Source organism: Girardinichthys multiradiatus, chromosome 21, assembly GCF_021462225.1.
Source record: "Girardinichthys multiradiatus isolate DD_20200921_A chromosome 21, DD_fGirMul_XY1, whole genome shotgun sequence".
Taxonomy (NCBI): Eukaryota; Metazoa; Chordata; class Actinopteri; order Cyprinodontiformes; family Goodeidae; genus Girardinichthys; species Girardinichthys multiradiatus.
Window position 1 is genome coordinate 543,620 of NC_061813.1, and position 24,549 is coordinate 568,168.

The 24,549-nt window shown below is 43.3% G+C and overlaps 1 protein-coding gene across 1 annotated transcript in view; it reads right to left on the bottom strand.

The window, feature by feature from the left end:
• The window catches only part of reck (reversion-inducing-cysteine-rich protein with kazal motifs), a 166,699-nt gene that overhangs the window by 76,326 nt on the left and 65,824 nt on the right, over positions 1-24,549 (bottom strand). Inside the window, exons 4-12 of the mRNA XM_047349654.1 lie at positions 23,739-23,775; positions 18,355-18,440; positions 18,182-18,229; positions 15,693-15,726; positions 13,597-13,794; positions 12,256-12,520; positions 11,984-12,157; positions 3,901-4,113; positions 2,448-2,584 (exon numbers count right to left, since the gene is read on the bottom strand). Of these exons, the coding sequence (XP_047205610.1) occupies positions 2,448-2,584; positions 3,901-4,113; positions 11,984-12,157; positions 12,256-12,520; positions 13,597-13,794; positions 15,693-15,726; positions 18,182-18,229; positions 18,355-18,440; positions 23,739-23,775 (1,192 nt within the window). The remainder of the gene's footprint in view (positions 1-2,447; positions 2,585-3,900; positions 4,114-11,983; positions 12,158-12,255; positions 12,521-13,596; positions 13,795-15,692; positions 15,727-18,181; positions 18,230-18,354; positions 18,441-23,738; positions 23,776-24,549) is intronic.

Genomic DNA, 24,549 nt, shown 5'->3' on the forward strand with positions numbered 1-24,549 from the left:
CAAGTAAAGAGACAACTGGAGAGACCGAACCGGAATAAGGCTGCAGGTCCAGATCATGTCAGCCCTAGAGTCCTGAAGGCCTGTGCAGAGCAGCTCTGTGGGATTCTGCAGCACCTCTTCAACCTTAGCCTGGCCCAGAAGAAGGTTCCGGTGTTGTGGAAGACCTCCTGTCTTGTTCCGGTACCAAAGAAAACTCACCCATCAGTCCTCAATGACTATAGACCTGTTGCCCTGACATCCCACATCATGAAGGTCCTAGAGAGACTCCTGTTGGCCCACCTGAGTAAGCAAACAGTAAAACATCAGGACCTCCTTCAGTTTGCTAATCGCTGTGGAGTTGGAGTTGAAGATGCCATCATACACCTGCTTCAACAAACCCACTGTCATCTGGACAAAGCCAGCAGCACTGTGAGGATCATGTTCTTTGATTTCTCCAGTGGATTTAATACAATCCAACCTGATTTGCTTTGTCAGAAACTCCAGAAGACTCAGGTGGAGGCCTCAACAATCTCCTGGATCAAAGACTACCTGACAAACAGACCACAGTTTGTGAGACTGAAGGGTTGTGAGTCTAACCAGGTAGTCAGCAGCACAGGAGCACCACAGGGGACGGTACTCTCACCATTCCTTTTCACTCTGTACACGTCAGACTTCCAGTACAAGACAGACTCCTGTCATCTGCAGAAATACTCAGATGATTCTGCAGTTGTTGGTGGATCAGAGATGGATAAGAAGCTGAGTACAGGAAGGTGGTGGACCACTTTGTGGCATGGTGTGGAAACAATCATCTCATTTTGAACGTGACTAAAACAAAGGAGATGATTGTAGATTTTAAGAGAAACAGGAATAAGTCAAAAACTATTTCTATCACGGGAGAAGAAGTGGAGGTGGTGGAGGAGTATAAATACCTCGGTGTTCACCTGGACAACAGACTGGAGTGGAGATGCAACTGTGAAGCCATCTACAAGAAGGGACAGAGCAGACTGTACTTCTTGAGGAAGCTTAGGTCCTTCAGTGTTCGCAGCAAGATGCTGCAGATCTTCTATAAGTCTGTTGTGGAGAGTGTGATCTCTTCTCCATCATCTGCTGGGGAAGCAGCATCAGAACCAGGGACTTAAAAAAGCTCAACAAGTTGATAAAGAAGGCTGATTCTGTTCTGAGGACTCCTCTGGAACCTCTGGAGATCATTGTGGAAAGATGGATTCTTCATAAAATGAAGAACATTATGGAGAACCCTGAGCATCCTCTTTATGAGACTGTCCTACAACAACAGAGTGTCTTCAGTCAGAGGCTTCTTCAGATCTGCTGTAAGACGGAGCGCTACAGGAGATCCTTCCTGCCCACAGCCATCAGCATCTACAACGGCTCTTTGAAGAAACCTTCATAATATGAGCTATAACAAAATTTAATTTTCCTTTGGGATTAATAAAGTATTTGTGAATTGAATTAAGGTACTCAGGGCGGATCTCATCCACCCCTGAAGTCTTACCACCGTGCAGCTAATGTCCTGGAAAGTTCTGAGTTCAGTCAATGCCTGGCTAAGATAAAATAAAAAAGTGTAGGCTTTACAGATCTCCATCAGTATGTTAAATGTTACAGTTCATCAGAAAAAAGACAAAATACATCTGGCTTGCTTGAAAGGACTGGAAGGTGAAAAGTCTCCTATTAAAAAAAGAATTAAATTGATATTTGGAGAAAACTTAACAGCTTATGAACACAAACATCTCCTTCGTTCCTTTGAGCATGGTGGGAAAAGGCAGATCATTTGGGTTTGTTATGCAACCATCGGACCTAGGCAGCTTGTAATAACTGATTCAACCATGAACACTTCAGTGTTCCAAAATATTTTAGAGTCAAATTTGAGGCCATTTGTCTGACAGCTGATGCTTGGCCCAAAACAGGGCATCAACTGTACAATGACTCCAAATCTACAGCAGAATGGTTTACAAATAAAAGACATAAAGTGTTGCAATGACCCAGTCATAGTTCAGATCTCAGCCTGAACTCAATAAAATAAAACAATTTTATTAAGAAGTCATATAAATTGTTTTTTCCATGACTGTATTTGGTTTACATTATCTTCCTTATTTCCATGATAGGATATCAATCTAGACAGAAGTGGTGATTGACAGACTAGGCTGTCCCAGTACCACACCTGAGTCTAAAATACCAAATTAACCTTCCTCTTAATGAACATATGTAATCAATTAATACACTTAGCAGATAATTACACTTCAAAAGAATTGAGTGAATCCAATATTGCAGGTACTTTCCCAGTAACTATTGGTTGGAAAGAAAACATCGGCTAAGGGGCTAAAGCTTGTCAGTATGTTCATTATTGAAGGAGGGTTCTTTGATTTAACTAAAGCAAAGAATAGCTTCTTCCAAACACTGGAGTGGACATTTTGGATCCCTCTGAAGATAACCCATCATAAACTACAACTCACTGAGATATCTGTGGAGTGGGATGCAGCGCTCGGGGTCATCGATGGGAGACAGCACCTCACAGAGCCTCTCTGGGGTTTGTCCTTCATGAAAGCGTTTCTTGTCCCCACACTTGGTCAGAATGTCCACACAGTCTGACCTGAGAACAGAAGAGACAATTCAGAAGAAAAGACAAACTGATTAAAATCTGACTTTAGGATTGTTCAATTAATAAATGAGCAAGACAAGTTTTAGCATAGTTTCCACAGCACACATATATAACTTTCCATAGATGTGAAGGTGTAAAACAGGGGTTCAAACTTTATCTTCTAAGGTCCAAATCTGATTTTTGGTTTTTAAGGTTGAATGCCCAGAACAATTACAGATAAGCTAAACCCGTTGATTAAATTTGCTTATAGTTTACAAGCGTAAAAAAAGACATGTTATGTCTACAGCTGTTTAGTTGTGACTTTAAGCCGCTCTCATTTGTGGCAGTAAAATGCAAGGAGGTAAAATTAGAGTATAACTTTATAAGATGCTTGAACTTTAACTTGACCAACATAATTACTTTCTATGCTTCAACAAATAAAAGTTAGATTACTTCTATTCTTTTTCCAAATTCAGATTAATGATCTTCAAAGTTCTGTTTCATTTTTCATAATTCCATGCATTACAAAGCAAACACATTTTAACCTTAAAGAGAATCTCATACCAGTTTTAACAGTTCAATAGAAAAATAACTTTAATTATTGCAGGCCACTTTAATATTTTTGAAAATCACCTAAAAAAACATTTTTATTCTAAAATAGTAACACACACATTTTATGTGGAAGTTAAACATTTAAATGTGTTCTAATTTGCACATCAATTATTTTCTTTACTTTTTTAAAGCGACCGATATTTTGTTCTTTCTGAGTTTCTGGATCTGTTTTTTTTTGCTCAATCAGGGGGTTCAACTTATCAGCCAAAAGTTGTTTCATCTCAGCCTGATCTCGTCAGGAAGATGGTTTACAGACAGGGAAGGACACGGTAAAATCTTAATCAGCTTGTAAATACAATAGAACATTTTCCACCGCATCCCAGATGAAGGCGCAGACATGTGATCAATCCGTATCAGAGCAGCCTGCCAGCAACAGACGCAGGTGTCCAGACCATTCATGGAAACAGCATCCCATGGACTGTTTTTAAACCAAATCTAGCAGTAAACTATTTAAATTGGTTTATTAATAATAATAAAATCAACACAACAAAAACAAACTAATATAAAAAAAAATATCACTGATATTTGAAACCAGGGAGCGCTCTAGGAGACTATGTTAGACCTCTAAGCCACTAGTCCCACGAATTAATAGTCAGGTACTGCTCAGTAGAAAATACCAAGAACACATGGAAAAAAACAACATATAATCTTATAATAAAGTGGGAGAAATGACATTTTTATCTGGTTTCTAATGTTGTAATGATCAGTAGACCTACTTGCATATGATGCTCCCCCTGGATTTGCTGTGGCATGGCTTGATCTGCAGAGAGCAGGCCACAGCCTTCCACATGTCCGGTAGACACTTCCTGATGTCCAGGACAGGAATGTTCATAAAGGGCATCTTGATCGTTCCGTTTGACCACAGCTTGATGTCGTTCATGGCACCTTGGTCTGACTGCATGTTACAGCTGCGGAACAGCTCTGTGGGCCTATGAATACACACACACAAATTCATATACATACAGTCACTTCAGAGTAAGCAGAAAGACATGTTAAAGCTATCAGAAAATATATGGCAAAACAACTTAGATTTGCAAAATTGCATCTAAAACATGGGAGAGGCGGCGGGCTAGGGTGGGTTTGCTTGTTGCCCCCCAGCTCAGCCGTCTCGTGTTGGGGTTTACCCCAGTGGATGAGAGGGTCGCATCCCTGCGCCTTCGGGTTGGGGACAGGTCTCTGACTGTCGTCTCGGCCTACGGGCCGGGCAGTAGTGCGGAGCACCCGGCCTTCTTGGTGTCCCTGTCAGGGGTGCTGGATATTGACCCTCCTACTGGGGGACTTCAACGCCCACGTGGGAAACGACAGTAACACCTGGAGAGGCATGATCGGGAGGAATGGCCTCCCCGATCTGAATTCGAGCGGTGTTTTGTTATTGGACTTCTGTGCTAGTCACGGATTGTCCATAACGAACACCATGTTCAAACATAAGGGTGTCCATCAGTGCACTTGGCACCAGGACACCCTAGGCAGGAGGTCGATGATCGACTTTGTTGTCGTATCATCAGACCTTCGGCCGGATATTTTGGACACTGAAGAGAGGGGCTGAGCTGTCCACTGATCACCACCTGGTGGTGAGTTGGATCCGCTGGAGGAGGAGAAAGCCGGACAGACTTGGCAGGCCCAAGCGCATAGTGAGGGTCTGCTGGGAACGCCTGGCAGAGCCCTCGGCCAGGGATGTATTCAACTCTCACCTCCGGGAGAGCTTTGACCAGATCCCGGGGTATATTGGAGACATAGAGTCTGAGTGGACCGTGTTCTCCGCATCTATTGTTGATGCTGCTGCCTGTCTGCGGTGCCTGTCGCGGCGGCAATCCCAGAACCCGGTGGTGGACACCGGCAGTAAGGGATGCTGTCAAGCTGAAGAAGGAGTCCTATCGGCTGACGGGTACCGTGAGGCCAAGCGTGCTGTGGCCCGGGCTGTGGCAGAGGCAAAAACTCCTGGGACTGGGAGGAGTTTGGTGAGGCCATGGAGAAGGACTACCGGTTGGCCTCGAAGCGATTCTGGCAAACCGTCCGGCGCCTCAGGAGGGGGAAGCAGTACTTCGCCAACACTGTTTATAGTGGGGGCGGGAGGCTGCTGACCTCGACTGAGGACATTATCGGGCGGTGGAAGGAGTACTTCGAGGATCTCCTCAATCCTGCCATCACGCATTCCGTGGTGGAAAAAGAGGCTGGGGACTCGGGGTTGGACTCTTTCATCACCCAGGTGGAAGTCACCGAGGTGGTTAAAAAGCTCCATGGTGGCAAGGCTTCGGGGGTGGATGAGATCCGCCTTGAGTACCTCAAGTCTCTGGATGTTGTAGGGCTGTCATGGTTGACACGCCTCTTCAACATTGTGTGGCGGTCGGGGACAGTGCCTCTGGACTGGCAGACTGGGGTGGTGGTCCCCTACATAAGAAGGGTGACCGGAGGGTGTGTTCCAACTACAGGGGATCACACTCCTCAGCCTCCCTGGTAAGGCCTACGCCAGGGTATTGGAGAGGAGAGTCCGGGCGACAGTCGAACCTCGGCTACAGGAGGAGCAGTGTGGTTTTCGTCCCAGCTGTGGAACACTAGACCAGCTCTATACCCTCTACAGGGTGCTCGAGGGTTCATGGGAGTTTGCCCAACCGGTTCACATGTGTTTTGTGGACAGACACGGAGGAGATCTGAGCTACAGACATCCAAAGGCCCCCAGAGCACAGGAACCCCAGGAAAACCATCACCAAGATTACCGCAAACCCCTCAGAGAAGAGCAGGGGAGAATCCCAGGGGAACCACCCAGCAGCCAGAATGCAGAAGCTCCAGGGAGCTGCAGTGACGCGTCCACAGGCCCCGCCAGCAGCTGCCCGAGCAGATCCAGCCATGGACTCAGAAACCCAAAACCCCGGGACATATCGCTCCCCAAACAGAAGCCTGACAGAGCCCAGGGGCCAAGGACCTGGCAAGCTCCCTCTGGGAGTGAGCTAGCACACACCAAAGCACCCATCCCTGGACACCAAGAACTACACAAGCGGGCAGAAATACCAGCCACCGGCAGGGAGTGTGGTGGGGAGGAAATAGGCCCCACATTTGTCCAACACCATCCACCTGTGCCGGTCTTCTCAGAGCGGCTACATCCTCAGCTTCGACCCACACACCATCTGCGAGGGTTGCCTCGGTCCTCAGCACGCTGACCTTGCCCTATCGCCTCATCTCGTGTTTTGATGTTGGGCAGGAATCGGACTATTCCACCCGCAAGGATAACGGTAGCAGCAGTCCCGTTACTGCATCCCAGCTGGGGAGCCTGGATGCAGAAGAGAGCTGACGCTCAGCCACCTGGGTTCTTCTGATGTCCGCGACGACCCCGTTCCCAGCTGTCGGCGCACTGTTCCTGGAGCTACCTAGCAATATCCAGGAGGAAGCTAGCGTGAACGGACTTCTGCTCTGCCTCGATCGGATGATTTGGTGGGCAGATTTTGATCCGCTCCATCCTGTCGCCCAGACCTGATATGGCCTCGTTTCCTGGCTGTGATGACATACCTGAACGAGGCTGCAGCTGAGCCCGCCAAGCCGTCAACCTCGTCCTCTCAGCCTCAGCAGTTTTCACCTAAGCAACAACCTGTGGCTCAGCGTTTTCCCAGAGCCCGTCAGCATTAGCAGCGGGATGGGCGGAGGAGAAAGCCCAGGAAATGACTTCTTGAGGGGAATGTGTGTGACTTTAAATATGTGGAAAAATGTTCTGAAATAAAACATGAACAGTTTTCTAACAACAAGATTCCAACAGATTCCAGCTTGTCTGTCAGATCAGTCGATCTCACGGCAACCTCTCCGCACACATTCCCCACCACAGAGTGGGTCTGCATCCTCTAAACTGTCTTTTAAGAGGAGCCACAGCTCCACAGTTTCTACAACTAACGCTGCCTCTTTTGAGCCCAGAGAAGCTCTCTGTGCGCAATCAGAGCCCACGAAGAGTTCTGCTGTTCCTTCTCTTCACCCTTCATGCAGTGTGAGTGAAGGAAATTGGCGGCTCTGCAGCAACAGCCTGCCCTGAAAAGACGTCACACCTACACTGACACCCCCTCTCACTGCATGAGGACTAATCTCAGTCTTGACGTGAGCCCGGAGCCCAAGCGTTGCATAAAGGCCAATGGACAGCCTTTCTGTCCATGGGTCCCCCCCGGAAAAGTCTCTGAGACGAGGGATGGCGGTTGTCTCTCTCTTGGCTGGTGTCCATGAGAACCACAGCAAATGCAAGCCCGCTTTCGGGGCAAGGGTTAATGGAAAATGTTGACCAGAACGACTGGTTCACCTCCATAGATCTGAAGGACGCATATTTCCACATCCCCAAACACAGGAAGTATCTACGTTTCTCCTTCCAGGGGATTTCATATCAGTACAACCGCCTGCCATTTGGGTACTCTCTCGCTCCCCATACGTTTTCCAAATGTGTGGAAACAGCGCTAGAGTCATTGCGCACGGCGGGGATGAGAGTCCTCTTTTATCTGGACAATCTGCTTTTACTGGCTCAGTCCAGAGAAGAAGCAGCTGTGCACACCAGGAAGTTGGCAGAACATCTGCTAAATCTGGGTTTCTGTCCCAGATTATCGTTTATCTCTGGGTGAAGTTAAACTCAGTCACAATGAGAGCTCAATTATCACAGCTGAGAGCAGACGCGCTGTCAGCGCTTCTCCGCCGTGTCAAACCTCGCTGCATAGTGACAGCCCTGTCAATTTCGCGACTGCTGGGAATGATGTCAGCAGCTCACATAGTTGTTCCGCTGAGATTGCTTCACATGAGACGCCTTTAAAGATGGTTCACCCGCCTGCGCATAGATCCTGTTCGCCAGAAAAGGCGTATGATCACTGTTCGCTCCTCTGCTGCGGGATCAGCATGTTCTGTTCCACACAGATAACAGAGTCAGATCAGAATCAGAATCAGAAAAGCTTTATTGCCAAGTACGGTTTTGGAGATACAAGGAATTTGTTTTGGCGTAGTCGGTGCAATACAATAAAACAGTATAAACATATCTACAAAATAATATAAATATATGTGCACAGTTTTAAGTGAGTGAGAGTACATATAGAGCAGTATTGGGTGCGAGAGCAGTACAACAGTGCAGGTGATCATTGTGCAAGTAAAGCAGGAGTCCAAGCTGAGCGTTAATGTAACACATAGAGTTGCAGGTTACAGGTGTCCTGTCAGCAAAAAAGGGGGTGTGGGGGAAAGGGAGAGTGTCAGTGTGGTTTCCGGGCTTTGTTAACCAGGCTGGTGGCAGATGGGAAAAAACTGTTCTTGTGGCGTGAGGTTTTGGTCCGGATGGACCGCAGCCTCCTGCCAGAGGGGAGAGTCTCAAAGAGTCTGTGACCGGGGTGGGAGGGATCAGCCAGAATCTTCCCTGCCCGCTTCAGGGTCCTGGAGGTGTACAGTTCCTGGAGCGACAGTAGACTGCAGCCAATCACCTTCTCAGCAGACCGAATGACACGCTGCAGCCTGCCCTTATCCTTGGCTGTAGCAGCGGCGTACCAGATGGTGATAGAGGAGGTGAGGATGGACTCAATGATGGCTGTGTAGAAGTGCACCATCATAGTCTTTGGCAGGTTGAATTTCTTCAGCTGCCGCAGGAAGAACATCCTCTGCTGGGCTTTCTTGATGAGGGAGCTGATGTTTGGCTCCCACTTGAGATCCTGGGAGATGATGGTTCCCAGGAAGCGGAAAGATTCCACAGTGTCAATTGTGGAGTCACAGAGGGTGATGGGGGCAGGTGGGGCTGGGTTCTGCCTGAAGTCCACAACCATCTCCACTGTCTTTAGAGCGTTGAGCTCAAGGTTGTTCTGGCTGCACCAGTCCAACAGATGGTCCACCTCCCATCTGTACGCGGACTCGTCACCATCAGAGATGAGTCCGATCAGGGTGGTGTCGTCCGCAAACTTCAGAAGCTTGACAGATTGGTGACTGGAGGTGCAGCTGTTGGTGTACAGGGAGAAGAGCAGAGGAGAGAGAACACAGCCTTGGGGGGAACCGGTGCTGATGGTCAGGGAGTCAAAGATGTATATAGGGTGCTGCAGAGAGTTACAGCAGCCTATATAAATCACCAGGGAGATGTGCGTTCAGCTCAGCTGCTGAACATTGCCAGACAACTGCTGCGCTGGGTGCTTGTTCTCCATAAGAGCTTTGTACATCCCCGGCGTCCTGAATAGAGGAGCGGACATCATGTCCAGGGTGTGTCCCCGGCACGGAGACTGGAGCCTCCATCCCGATGTGATCTCTCAGATCTGGAGAAGATCCGGTAGAGCAGCCGTGGATCTGTTTGTTACACGAGAGAAAGCACAGTGCCAGCTGTGGTTCTCATTGAGCCGTGTGAAGATCCACCGTTAGGAGTGGACACCTTTGCTCACAACTAGATGTGTCAGGTTTCTCTATGACTCATTCTGTTCTCAGGGTTCTGACAGAATGATTATTATTATGTTGCGTTTTATTATTGGGCCACCCCTTTTTCCTGCATGCAGACGCAGGGTGCCATAATATTTATTATCAGCCACGGACTTCTGCTGTCACTGCGGCTGTATTACATTAAGCCTCCTTGTGAACAAAGATTATTCTCCACTGTATTGCTTGTGGCACACAGGGGTTTGTTATGCTGCATCACTGCATGATCCAGCTGCTGATCTGTCTCCACGTTCCCTCCTGGAGATTTTTTGACCGGCTCTGCTCATCGTTACACTGTTACAGTTTGTAACCTTCGTTTTTTCTTTTCACAGCAGCAAGTCTGTTATCTCAGCCTTTTCCTGACCAGAGATATTTCTCTTCTCTGTTCTTATGATGCGCAGAATGCTTGGAGTGCGTAATTACGCATTCAGAAGGCTGAGTTTGGTTTTATTATATGCGAGCAGATGCTTCAGGTTGTGGTCTGAATGGACCCAGTGAGGCATAGACTACATCCTGCTTCGACTTTAACCCACTAGCGACAGCCTTTAAGGGCCACGCCTATACTCATAGAATCTGGGGTTACAGTACATAACCAACGTTTTTAGGTCTATAGCATGAAAGAAAGCACATACATTAAGTCGCAGTAAAAGCTCAGCCAATAGCTATGTCTAGGCATGAGACAGGGTTAAACACTGAAACACTGAAATAAATACTCCTCCGACGGAAAGGTAAACTAAAACAATTAAATGTGGTTTATTGAACATAAGGTCTTTTTCTTCAAAGACTTAGTTACTGATTCATTTTGTTATATTCTGAATGATTACTTTGTCTTGTAAAAGGCTGGATACAGCAGGAGTATTATGCTAGTATAAATGAGTGAACTCCTGCTAAGTATTTAAATTTTAACATTCCTTCACCTACTAGACAAGGAAGAGGAGTAGCAACCATTTTATCAATCAGATTTATACAGCACTCCCAGGCCAATTAATACTTACAATAGTTTGTTTAATACTTACAATATCCAACCCTCAAAGCATTAAAACCAATTATGTTTGTAGTTTTGTACCATCCACAAGGTCTTTACTCTCAATTTTTAGATCAATTCTCTGATTTCTTATTTGACTTGGTATTAAATACTGATAACATATTACATTAACATACATTTAACATTCATTTTGACACTGAATGTGATCCTAAGGGAGCCTAAATGTAGCCTTTAATGCTAAATGGATTTAACCGGCCCAAAACATTCCCAGACCAACCCACTCTTGTCTTCATCCTCTGGATGACAGCTGCTGTTTTTAGGACGTTCTTCTGCTCATTGTTTTTGGCAGATAATCAAAGACTCTTGTTAGTAGATATCCAGCGCTCTTTCCATGTTCCTGCTTGATCTCTATGTTTGACCTTGCTTTTGTGCTCTGGATTTTCTTGTCTTGACTTGTCCCTGCCAGAGGTCCGGATTTCCGAACGACCCTGCTTCTGTGCCACGATCCCCGAGTTTTGCCTAACCTCTTGATTTGTAAGCCCGCCTCTGCCTTCTTGCATGTGACCAAGTCTTGTCTATTGGATTTTGGATTGCGCACTGACGAGCTGTCCCGCATCACCATAGCGATTAAAGTAGGGAGTTTTCCTGTCCACTCTGTCACCTGCTGTGACATCATCACCTCAACTGGCTTCCATGGACCTCTCTGGAAAGGAAAGGAGCAAAGCAACAAGATCGAGCAACCCATCCTAATCCTGAAAAGGTTAGTCTATCGGAAAACCCTGACCCTAACAGCCACCAACCTGTCCTCTTCCCTTGAAAGAGTTCCTGTCTGCTCTTGCAGAGGATTCCTGATTCCCACCAGTCTTTCTGTTAAAATAAAACTTTTAAAATGCTCTCAGTATCTGGCAAAAATTTTGGGTTCACAGTCTGGTGCATTACACGAGGTTGTTTTGCCAGTACAACCAGGAAGAGCAACTGAGCTAAAAAAACATCAGAAAATCAATTTTGAATTTGCCTTTTACAATGAATATTAACTGAAACAATCAAAACAGCCAGTAAATTGAGAAAATAATGAAACTCAACCAAAACCAAACATGATTTGTTTTCCCTACATTTTTGCGTGCCAGGTGCGATTCCATATCTAGGCACTATGTTTGGTGTCACATATCAAATGTTTTCTAGTTAAATGGCATCCAAGTGAAGTCATTAGTGTGAAAGTAGTCTTTTGTTGAGTGTAAAGACATTACGTCCTTACAGATGTAACACGCAGCAAAAAATATTTTAGTTGGTTAAATTTACAGTAAATTTAGTTGACCAAAACTAAAGTGACTACAATTACTCTGAAATATGCTATCAAAATAAACACAGTTCCTTGTTCTCAGTTGTGTAAAGTTCAATCAACTTCAACATGTGGGAAATTGCCTGACCTGTTGTTGAAGTTGGTGCAGTAGGTCAGGTCCTTGCAGCCCAGCTGGCAGGGCTCTCGGACATCTGCGAGACAGTTGATGAGCTCCATCTCCATTGGGTTGTACTCACACAGCTGATCAAAATCTTGCCATGTCTGGCTGCCCCAGTGGGTGCTGATCTCCTGACATTTCTCCCTGTCACAGCAGAGAACAAAGTATATTACATGAGACATCCACCAATTATAAAGCATCAATGTACTAGCTTCCAGGATGAGCTGAACATGGTACTTCACCTGCAGACTGACGTGTTTGCCTTGGAGCAGCAGTGAAGCTTGGCACAGTCCATCTGGGCTGGATGGGGTGTCTCATCCTCAGGTGGGGAAGGAGGGTGAGCTCTGCTTAAAAAACACTGCCACATTGGGTCCTGAGGGAGTGGCTGGGTTCCACACTGTTTAATCAAACCCTCCATGATCTCTTGGTCAGTATTCATGGTGCGAAGGAGATACCTACAAGCCGCCTGGCAAATGGGGGCTTCGGCCCGGTCACAGCAGTACAAACCTGGAGGACAGGATCGCATAGACTGAGTGCTGGCAAATCTGTTTGATTGTGACCAACATATGACAGTTATATGCGTAAAAAGAGAGATGTACCAATCAGGATTTTGTGGCGGAATTCTGATCTAGTTTTTGCGAAAATTAATAATTTTCACCGCCTTGTTTTTTTTTTCTGATAAACAAAGCTAGAACAGCATTTGAAATATATATATTTTTATGCAATTCTGTCATTACAGCTTATTAATTATTTAAACTGCCAAAAGTATTGGATCACACCACCAAATCAATGAATGCCAGTGTTCCTGTCACTTCCATGGTTAAAAGGTGTAACACCTTTAGGATGAAATAGAGCAGACGCAACAACTCTGGTTTTCTCATCTAACTTTGAACACACTCCTTAACCCATATCTGAAGATGTTTACAGATCAGTTAATGTTGCTATGGCTAGAAAGGGTGGGTCCATCAACAAATTGGACCTTATAGATTGAGTATAGGATGTTATCAATGTTCATGTAAATGTAGACAAATACCTTTGGCAATATAGTGTATATTACAGGCAGATTTGACTTCACATTGTGTGAGTGAGAGAGCAGTCAATGTCTCTCACTGAACTGTGAGTCTAATTTCCTCAGTACCAGAATTCTCCTGAAAAGCCAGTCAGTCAGTCATTTTCTACCACTTCTTCCATAGTGGGTCGCAGGGGAGCTGGTGCCTATCTCCAGCAGTCTATGGGCAGGAGGCGGGGTACACCCTGGACAGGTCACCAGTCCATCGCAGGGCAACACAGACACACACAGGACAAACAACCATGCACACACTCATTCATACCTAAGGGCAATGTAGAAAAACCAATTAATCTAACTCTTTTTAGACTGTGGGAGGAAGCCAGAGTACCCGGTAAAAACCATGCAACTCCATGCAGAAAGACCCCCCCCAGTGCTCCCAACTGCGCCACCATGCAGCCTCCACTGAAAAGTAATAATGCGAGTATGTAAACCTATGTATCTCCTCCCACTATGCTACCTTACAGCTCTGCCAGGTGTACAAACTGTCTAGGCTGTCAAATGAAGATGGACGTACTGTCTATTGGGCTCCGAGCAGGGTAGGACTCTGTGAAGTTGTTGACACATTCGACCAGCTTAGGGCTGTGACTCTTGCAGAAGTCTTTGACTGTCTTGATCTGGGACTCGGTTGGGGTTGAGTCCGTCCTGAATATGGCATCACAGAACTCCCTGCAGTTGGTGTGACGGCCCACAAAGCTGCAGCATGATGAACCCACTAGAGAAACAAACACAAGATATGTCCTGAGAAATGTATTAAAAGCCTTTCTACAAAACAGCAGTAAGGTATTTACAACTTAATTCCATCAAAGATTGTGAAGAGTTCTTTGGTGATTTATCAACCTAGTCCAGATGTGAGAAAGAATATGAGAAGTAACACAGACAAGTCCGCCTACTTGACAGATGCTCTTGTGGGGTTTATATACAGGTCCTTCTCAAAATATTAGCATATTGTGATAAAGTTCATTATTTTCCATAATGTCATGGTGGAAATTTAACATTCATATATTTTAGATTCATTGCACACTAACTGAAATATTTCAGGTCTTTTATTGTCTTAATACGAATGATTTTGGCATACAGCTCATGAAAACCCAAAATTCCTATCTCACAAAATTAGCATATTTCATCCGACCAATAAAAGAAAAGTGTTTTTAATACAAAAAACGTCAACCTTCAAATAATCATGTACAGTTATGCACTCAATACTTGGTCGGGAATCCTTTGGCAGAAATGACTGCTTCAATGCGGCATGGCATGGAGGCAATCAGCCTGTGGCACTGCTGAGGTCTTATGGAGGCCCAGGATGCTTCGATAGCGGCCTTTAGCTCATCCAGAGTGTTGGGTCTTGAGTCTCTCAACGTTCCCTTCACAATATCCCACAGATTCTCTATGGGGTTCAGGTCAGGAGAGTTGGCAGGTCAATTGAGCACAGTGATACCATGGTCAGTAAACCATTTACCAGTGGTTTTGGCACTGTGAGCAGGTGCCAGGTCGTGCTGAAAAATGAAATCTTCATCTCCATAAAGCTTTTTAGCAGATGGAAGCATGAAGTGCTCCAAAATCTCCTGATAGCTAGCTGCATTGACCCTGCCCTTGATAAAACACAGTGGACCAACACCAGCAGCTGATACGGCACCCCAGACCATCACTGACTGTGGGTATTTGACACTGGACTTCTGGCATTTTGGCATTTCCTTCTCCCCAGTCTTCCTCCAGACTCTGGCACCTTGATTTCCGAATGACATGCACAATTTGCTTTCATCCGAAAAAAGTACTTTGGACCACTGAGCAACAGTCCAGTGCTGCTTCTCTGTAGCCCAGGTCAGGCGCTTCTGCCGCTGTTTCTGGTTCAAAAGTGGCTTGACCTGGGGAATGCGGTACCTGTAGTCCATTTCCTGCACACGCCTGTGCACAGTGGCTCTGGATGTTTCTACTCCAGACTCAGTCCACTGCTTCTGCAGGTCCCCCAAGGTCTGGAATCGGCCCTTCTCCACAATCTTCCTCAGGGTCCGGTCACCTCTTCTCGTTGTGCAGCGTTTTCTGCCACACTTTTTCCTTCCCACAGACTTCCCACTGAGGTGCCTTGATACAGCACTCTGGGAACAGCCTATTCGTTCAGAAATTTCTTTCTGTGTCTTACCCTCTTGTTTGAGGGTGTCAATAGTGGCCTTCTGGACAGCAGTCAGGTCGGCAGTCTTACCCATGATTGGGGTTTTGAGTGATGAACCAGGCTGGGAGTTTTAAAGGCCTCAGGAATCTTTTGCAGGTGTTTAGAGTTAACTCGTTGATTCAGATGATTAGGTTCATAGCTCGTTTAGAGACCCTTTTAATGATATGCTAATTTTGTGAGATAGGAATTTTGGGTTTTCATGAGCTGTATGCCAAAATAATCCATATTAAGACAATAAAAGACCTGAAATATTTCAGTTAGTGTGCAATGAATCTAAAATATAGGAATGTTAAATTTTCATCATGACATTATGGAAAATAATGAACTTTATCACAATATGCTAATATTTTGAGAAGGACCAGTATTTGTTAGGGAAGGATACTGGGCTTAGAGTTTGTGTTTTGCCACTGATCATTTGGTGTGTGAGGAGACAGAAAACTTACTTTCATTTTTGGTGATGCAGCTGTAAAGGGAGTTCTAGAAAGAGAGAAGGGAAAATGTAATTGATTAGCTGCCACTGGTGTTCAGATGACTTACATAATAGTCATCTATAGATGCACTGAGAAATTGGCAGGTAAGAGGAATCAGTCCTTGACTGGTCCTGATTGGTGTCCAGCGGGTGGGAAAAATCTCATCTATGTCTGGTCATTGAATGCACCATATCTAAACTCTTTGTTTTTTAAATATATTAATGCAATGTTTGAAAAATACAACAGACTTGTTGGTCAAACATTGGAGTAAACGACAATACTTTCATCCTGATTCAAAAGAACCAACCATTTCTGCACATCTAAGGGGTTTGGAGAATTTGTTCCAGAGGGAGTACAGCAATTAAATTGTTCCTCACCTTGTTTAGCTTGGTCCTAGGAACATTGAGTTAGTAGGTCCCTAAAGACCTGAGGGGTCTATACGGTTCGAATTTGACAAGAACTAAAAAATGTATTTTGTGATGGGACCTATTTCTCTGGTGTTGGTGAGCAGCATTTTGGATGAGCTGCCTGAATGATTTTTTTTCAACTGTAAAGACACCATTACAATAATTCAACCTGTTCTTTGTTGTCCTGTGTTGACAAAAAATGGTTTTTTTCTGGCATGTTGTTTTTTTAAAGGTTGTAAGCTGATTTAGTAACACACTTTATGTGGATGTTACAATTTAGATCATAGTCCAAAACAACACCAAGGTTTCTTGCTTGTTCTGTGTTCCATAGCCCCATTAAGTGTAGTTTAGTGTTATCTGTATCCTTGCATTTTTAGGACTAAAAACAATGACTTATCTACATTTTGGGCGAACTCACACTGCTCATCCAGTCCAGGGATCAGTAAAGTGAGAAAATTGAGTTGGCCTGGTTTGCTTTCACACAGAGATCTTTTAGACCAGACCAAACAAAGTAATGCAGCTGCAACAGATTGTTTAGGGGACAGTATTGCACTGATTGTGAAGTTTATCCAGTGTCCAGATAAACCTTGCAGAGACCTGCAGTTGTAACCGGGCCAGAGTATGGTTCTCTGGCACATTTTAGGGTCAAAAATTGGTTCACACCAGCGTGATCTGCTCCAGAAACTGGACTCTGGCACGGTACCAAATGTTCTAAAGGTTTGGTTTGAAAGCACTGTAAACTGGAAGAAATTCTTACCCATCCACTCATTGATATTATGGACAAACTGATTCAGTGAGTGTGGTGGGCTGTGATCATGCAGTGATGCATAGATATCAATTTGTGTTTCATCAGCATACAGTACATATGGTGAGAGATATTGTAGTGTTTTATTAATCTGGGCTAAGATGTTAAATAATAGGGGGCTAAGAATGGAACCCTCAGGAAACCAGCAATTAATTTTTGCCCCCCAGATTTAGAAATACCATGTGACTCAAAGTAATACCTGCCTGCCAAAATGATCTGAATTAGTTTAGCACAGTAACAGAACACAACATTTGAGTTTTCAAGTATAGCCTATTTAGGGTCGTGGCACAGCATCTCAATTTGATTTAAGTCTAGACTTTGACTAGGCAACTCCAAAAGCCTTCATTTTTTTGCCTAGATCTACAGAGGCACACTCGCTGGTACACGTATCATTGTCCTCCAGCATAACCCAAGGGCGCTTGAACTTAAGGTCACAAACTGGGAGTCAGAGTTTCTCCTTTTAGAAATTCTGCTAGAGGGCAGAATTCATGGTTCCATCACATATTCAAAAAACGTCCACTTTAGCTTCATTAGTTCAATAGTTTCCCAAAGGCCTTGTGGACCAACTAGATGTTTTTGAGAGAAGTCTGAGTGGTCTTTGTGTTCATTTTGGTCAGCAAAGGTTCTCACCTTGGAACTCTTCAACTGATGCAATTTTATGTCCACCTGGATGAGTCATTGATCTGTTCTTAGAGTAATTCTGGTAGGCCAGACACTTTTGGGAAGGTTTACCACGGTTCTATGTTTTCTTTTCTTTTCGGATAATGGCTCTCACTGTTGTTTACCGGAACACCAAAAAATCCTTAGAAATTGTTTCATAAATCTTTCCAGACTCAGATGTCAATGACTTTGTTTCTCATCTGTTCTTGGATTTCTTTAGATTGGGGCATGATGATTTACCATACTCAGACAACTTCCATGTAAGTGATGTCTTGATTTTACAGGTCTCCCTGAAATCCAGCCTGGGTGCACTTAGTGAAATCGAATCCTGAAAATATGTGTCCATAGTTATTTGATGATTTAAACAGGGGGTAATAACTTTTCGCATAGGGCCAGATTGGTGTGTTTGGCTTTTATCCGTTATAAATAAAATTGTCATTTGAATACTGCATTGGTATTTACTCAGGTTATCTTCATATTTTTTCGCAGCACTGTAGCTTATGGATTTCAATCAATCACACTGATGTTTGCCTCAGAGTTTTGAGTTAGAGTTTAAAACTCTGTGCGATGCAAGAGCATATTTGCCTTACCTCTGTGACCTTTTTGCATACATTTGTTATGTCATTTTTAGATGATGCCTGAAACAAGAACACAAATAAATCTATTTAGACAGTTTTGTGCTGAAGTACATTTAGAATCCAAAAAAAAGATTAAATAAATTCAACAAAAAAACATGTCATACGAGTGGCCCTGTGGATCTCACCTGTTTGCATTCTCTACGACACTCGCCTGCAATGGCCAGCTCACAGCAACCGAGCCCAACCCAACCATCTGACTTCTTAGAAACACCTGGAAACAAATCAAGCAGCAATGTATCAACCAACTCCCAGCAATCCTTCTACAAAGATTGGAGTCATTATTAGATTTTGGTTTTCTTAGTGAAAGTAAATATCAAAGAGAACTTTGGAAAAGCTGTAGTCAAGAGATGAGGGAAGTAATTAAGTGAAGCTGGCACACTGAAGAGTCTATTTACACCAGCAGAATAAATCCACAGAAGCTGCAGGAAAGCAGTGGACATCAGAGAATTGATCATATCGCAGAGAGAAAGGATATAAGGAAAACATGTTCCCTACATGTTCCTCTTTGCACATTCCAGAGGCTGTCTGGAGCCCAAGTGTTTAGCAGGTACAAAAGGAAAGAATAAAGGCTTCCCAATCTGGAGGCCATTAGGACTCCGACAGACAGATATTTTTCCCCCAAGTGTGGGCTGCAAAATTCAGGCCTTTGATGCCTGGTCTGTTTTTTGCTCAGCTGTTCTGCTTACAGTCCCACCAGCTACCATTCAGGCTAATACAAGCAGACAAAAACAACGGTTAGCTATGGATTTATAGAGTTAAAGCCTGTCTTAACGGATTCTAAATACGTGTTTAATCAAAAAGGCATGGTTTGATAGGTTATTACCAAGTTTAAATGTCATTTTTAAGGAAGCAGCAAAATACATCAATGTGTTGTTTAAGGTTAGTGCTTCTTAAAAGCAGTTTTAATGAAAACTAGCATACCTTATATAAACAATACAGAACACAATGATCAAGATACAATAAATTATATGAAAGTTCACAAACCAATCACTTTAACAATTTATTAAAAACCCTTTATCTTTCCATTTAGCAATCCCATGAAATGACAAGGACATTTCTGTATATGTTGATCACGATTAGAAGTAATTAAGAATCAACACTTTAAGATTAATTAACACTTCAATCACAGATCATACGAATCAATTGAATAATATCTTTACTTTATTTTAAAATGAGAGTGGGAAAGAAAGATGACCAAGATTCTGAACCACCTGGCTTTCAGCACCAGCAGTACCACCAAAGAACTCGAAGTTGGGCTGATGTTTCACACAGGGAACCAACTCAACAGATTGCTTATGTGGTTCCAAAACTCCCATCTCTTGGCTTGATGGGGAAAATCATGGTAAAAACAGGTGTTTATTTCGGCCGAAATATAGCCTCTTTATTCATACCAGTCATGCTGATGGGTTAAGACATTCTCAAGGCCAGCACAGGTTTTTTTTGGATGTCTTAGTGATTCCACACTTTGTGTTAGGAACCAGGTTGGATGTGTAAGAAAATTATCTTCATTTCAAATTTAATTTAAAAATAATTTATTAATCCCAAAGGGGAATTAAATGTTGTTAGCTCATATTATGAAGGTTTCTTCAAAGAGACGTTGTAGATGCTGATGGCTGTGGGCAGGAAGGATCTCCTGTAGCGCTCCGTCTTACAGCAGATCTGAAGAAGCCTCTAACTGAAGACACTCTGTTGTTGTAGGACAGTCTCATGAAGAGGATGCTCAGGGTTCTCCATAATGTTCTTCATTTTATGAAGAATCCTTCTTTGCACAATGATCTCCAGAGGTTCCAGATGAGTCTCCAGAACAGAACCAACCTTCTTTATCAGCTTGTCGAGCTTTTTTAAGTCCCTGGTTCTGGTGCTGCTTTCCCAGCAGATGATGGAGAAGAGATCACACTCTCCACAACAGACTTATAGAAGATATGCAGCATCTTGCTGCAAACACCAAAGGACCTAAGCTTCCTCAAGAAGTAGTCTGCTCTGTCCCTTCTTGTAGACGGCTTCACCGTTGCATCTTCACTCTAGTCTGTTGTCCAGGTGAACACCGAGGTATTTATACTCCTCCACCACCTCCACTTCTTCTCCCATGATATAAATAGTTTTTGACTTATTCCTGTTTCTCTTAAAATCTACAATCATCTCCTTTGTTTTAGTCACGTTCAAAATGAGATGATTGTTTCCACACCATGCCACAAAGCGGTCCACCACCTTCCTGTACTCAGCTTCTTCTCCATCTCTGATCCACCCCACGACTGCAGAATCATCTGAGTATTTCTGCAGATGACAGGAGTCTGTCTTGTACTGGAAGTCTGAGGTGTACAGAGTGAAAAGGAATGGTAAGAGTACCGTGCCCTGTGGTGCTCCTGTGCTGCTGACTACCTGGTTAGACTCACAACCCTTCAGTCTCACAAACTGTGGTCTGTTTGTCAGGTAGTCTTTGATCCAGGAGATTGTTGAGGCCTCCACCTGAGTCTTCTGGAGTTTCTGACAAAGCAAATCAGGTTGGATTGTATTAAATGTTCTGGAGAAATCAAAGAACATGATCCTCACAGTGCTGCTGGCTTTGTCCAGATGACAGTCTGTTTGTTGAAGCAGGTGTATGGTGGCATCTTCAACTACCAACTCCACAGCAATTAGCAAACTGAAGGAGGTCCTGATGTTTTACTGTTTGCTTACTCAGGTGGGCCAACAGGAGACTCTCTAGGACCTTCATGATGTGAGATGTCAGGGCAACAGGTCTATAGTCATTGAGGACGGATGGGTGAGTTTTCTTTGATACCAGAACAAGACAGGAGGTCTTCCACAACACCGGAACCTTCTTCTGGGCCAGGCTAAGGTTGAAGAGGTGCTGTAGAATCCCACAGAGCTGCTCTGCACAGGCCTTCAGGACTCTAGGGCTTACATGATCTGTACCTGCAGCCTTACTCCGGTTCCGTCTGTCCAGTTGCCTCTTAAAGAAAGGTGCTCAATTACACTGAGCACCCAGTGATTGGAGGGAAAATTGGAATCTTGCACAGCCTCACACAAAAATAAGATATTTTATGAAATAACATTATGCAAACAAAACATTTAACGTAAACAGATGTGGGAAGGGTAATCAGTCCTTTCGCTGACTTCTCCAAAGGTTAACCTTTTGATAGATTCTATGGTTTTGGTGTCCTGAGAATCCAGAGAGTGCAGTTCACTCTGAGTCTGATCCAGGATTTACACAACATCCGTCTCCACTCCACCATTTGCCATTCGTTCCAGTCCTGATTTACATGGGAAGTACTCTAATCCACTCCACTGCAAAACCCAGACGGGCTCCGAGAAGCATGCTCAGTAAAAGGCTGACCAAAAAAACTAATTTTGTGGAAGTTAAAACTGTTTCCCTTTTTGTTTTTTTGCAAGTTTTGTTCTACAATGGTAAGTATACAGAGTAGAGAATCTATATTTTTTGCTTGTTTTGGTGCATTTGATTACCTAAGTTGATGTGTATAGCCCAATAATGGACCTAATGGAGACATTTGCTAATATGCACACGTATTTATTAATATAGCAAGGCTTTGATATCTACCTTATCTTTAGTGAATTACTTTGACAATACAGATGTGCCCAATCAGTATCCTGTTGGTGCAGTGTGATCTGTGTAGATTGACTTTGACCTGGCATCGGCATCCGGGAAAAATAGAAGTGGGTCGGTTGGCCTTGCACATGTTGCCGACTTTTTTTGAGTGATCGTTCAAACTACTTATTGAATGCGACCACCATTAGACTTTAGTCTGAACGGTTCATGATCCCAAAACAATCCGCATGCACAGAAGAATGTAGACTTCACACAGCAGCACACTGTTTACAGAGGTAATAATGGATGTTATTAATAATGTTATTATGTTGCTGAGCAATGGGAGCTGACAATGTTATGACCACATCATAAAAAGACAAAGGAAGGTAAGAAGGAAAATAGCACAACTCGTAACAATGGCCCTTGTGGAGCAGACTTCGCTACTCCTGTCTGTGTGGATGCGTTGTTAGAGCCAGGACAATAATGTAAAAGTCAGATGAAAGGCGAGATGACTGTTCTGACTGCAGATGCTTTTAAAACTATCTGTCTTAGTACCACATATAAAAGTGACTCAGTGGCACAAAAGATCGGAAAGGGGTTATTCTGACAGCTATGAAAAAGTTGGATATGGACCGCATTTCTGCAAAAACGTCGAGTTTGGGTCAAATTTTGTCTGCTGTGTGAATGCAGCCTATGATTCCAGCGAAGGATATGTTAGGAATAACCTTTCTTATTATTACTTATAGATATAGAGTTTTCCCACTCACACCATAATGATAAAGTATAAATTCTGATGTTTTCACTTTTGTTAGGATATGAATAAGAATCCTCATTTACGTACATTATAAGGATAAATGACCTACAGTTTTACATAAAGTTTAGTACATTGGGTTTGTCTGTAACCGGGTTGATTAGAATGCAGCAGCCACACTTAAATTGAAGGTTGGACACTGGCAATTGCACTCTATCAGATGGACACCAGAATGGTGTCACATAGTCTACTGATAAACACTGAGGGAGTGTACATTCCACGGAGGAAGTACCAGACATAAAAACCATGTGTGACCTTCTTTTAGGGCTGTCTTCATCACTTCAATCACTGAGCGAGATAAGGACGGGAGCCATCAGCGCTGATCTCTGTAACCATTCCTCTGCCTTATTTAGATTAAAAGTGTTGAGAGTAAAGAACAGTTTGAGAGTCATTCTTTTAAGAGAAAGTGATTGTAAGCAGAGATGATGCTTCTGGGGAGGATGTGGAGGTGCTCCGAGGTGCTAACAGACAACAGGGTGTGGTTGCTTACGGACACTTACAGTGCACCACATGTTGATCTTATTAATACCAAAACAGCAGGTACTGATCAACAACCCCCCATACATCTTAAATGACCAGATCAATGTCCTAGAATTTTATCTGGTTTGATGCTATCCTCTAAAGCAAAATCAGAAGGATCTTTAGTGGCCAAATTTGTGGCACAAATAGGAAATTTGACTTTGGTTTCCAACTCTCACATTGTACTGATATTAACTATAAATATATAAACTTTTTGACAGAAAAAATAAAGGATCAGTATGTACATATATATGTATGTACAGCCATTTGTTATACAAAGAAAAAGGCTGGAGTCAAAATAAAATAAGCAAAATTTTTAAATTATTTTTAGCAGTGTATTTAATGAAGATGTTTTCAAATTGTTATTTTAAAGACAACATTCAAATTCCAGGTTTGACATAATCAACAATCAATATTTGAAGTTAAAACTAATTATGGATTATGCTGAGGCTTTCTTGCTAAATTAGTTAATGAGATTGCTTGACTGAGAAACCTTAATCTGTTGCTGTTTGGAATTCACATAAAAAACATGATTTTATCAATCTAACAAAATTATAAAACCAGTGATATCTGGATATATCGGGAGAGGGGTAAAATGTGAAATGTAAGGTGTCACTTGTGAGCACTCGTCTTACCTGGGAGTGTAGAGTTGATGCACATCCAAAGCTCATTCTGTAGAAACAGAAAGGTTCATGTCAGTGGCTTTCAATTTGAACCCTCCGGAATGTGTGAAGCCCCTAACCCCTAACCCTAAACTGATGCTGGGATTTGTTGAAGTTCAAATAAAGTGGAAGTTGATATTGATTTGGAGTATTTCTTGTTTCTAAAAGCTCCAAAGTGTTCGGTACCAACTATTTATTATGCAATTTTAACCAAAACATGACTTATCTGTCTACCCTTTGAAGAAGAGAAACTGTCCCGGTGGTCTAACATCTGAGTTTACTTGCTGGTCCTGTTCCATTTGTGTTTCCTTACCTTTCGAGCTGGTGCCAAAAAAAAATGATGTCAGAAAAATGAACATGTTATGTGTATACATTTAAGGCAAGGCAAGTTTATTTGTACAGCATATTTCAGCAACACTATTCAAAGTGATTTACATGATGAAAACATAAGAAAAGAAAACATAAAAAAGTAGATTGCAGTGGTATAATAAAGATAGGTAACGAAAAGTTAAACTACAGACTGAAATTAATGATGTTTCAGTTAATACTTTAAATAGAACTAAAGGCAATTTTATATGAATAGGGTTTAACGGTGATTAAAAAGAACTCAGGTTTTCAGCATTTTTGCAGTTTTCTGCAGTTTTTTTTTGTTCCAGATTAGTGAAGCATAAGAACTGATTGCCGCTTCTCCATGTTTGGTTCTGGGGATGCAGAGTAGACTGTAACCAGAAGACCTAAGTGTTCTCGGAAGGTTGATAAAACAGCAATAAATCTTTAATGTATT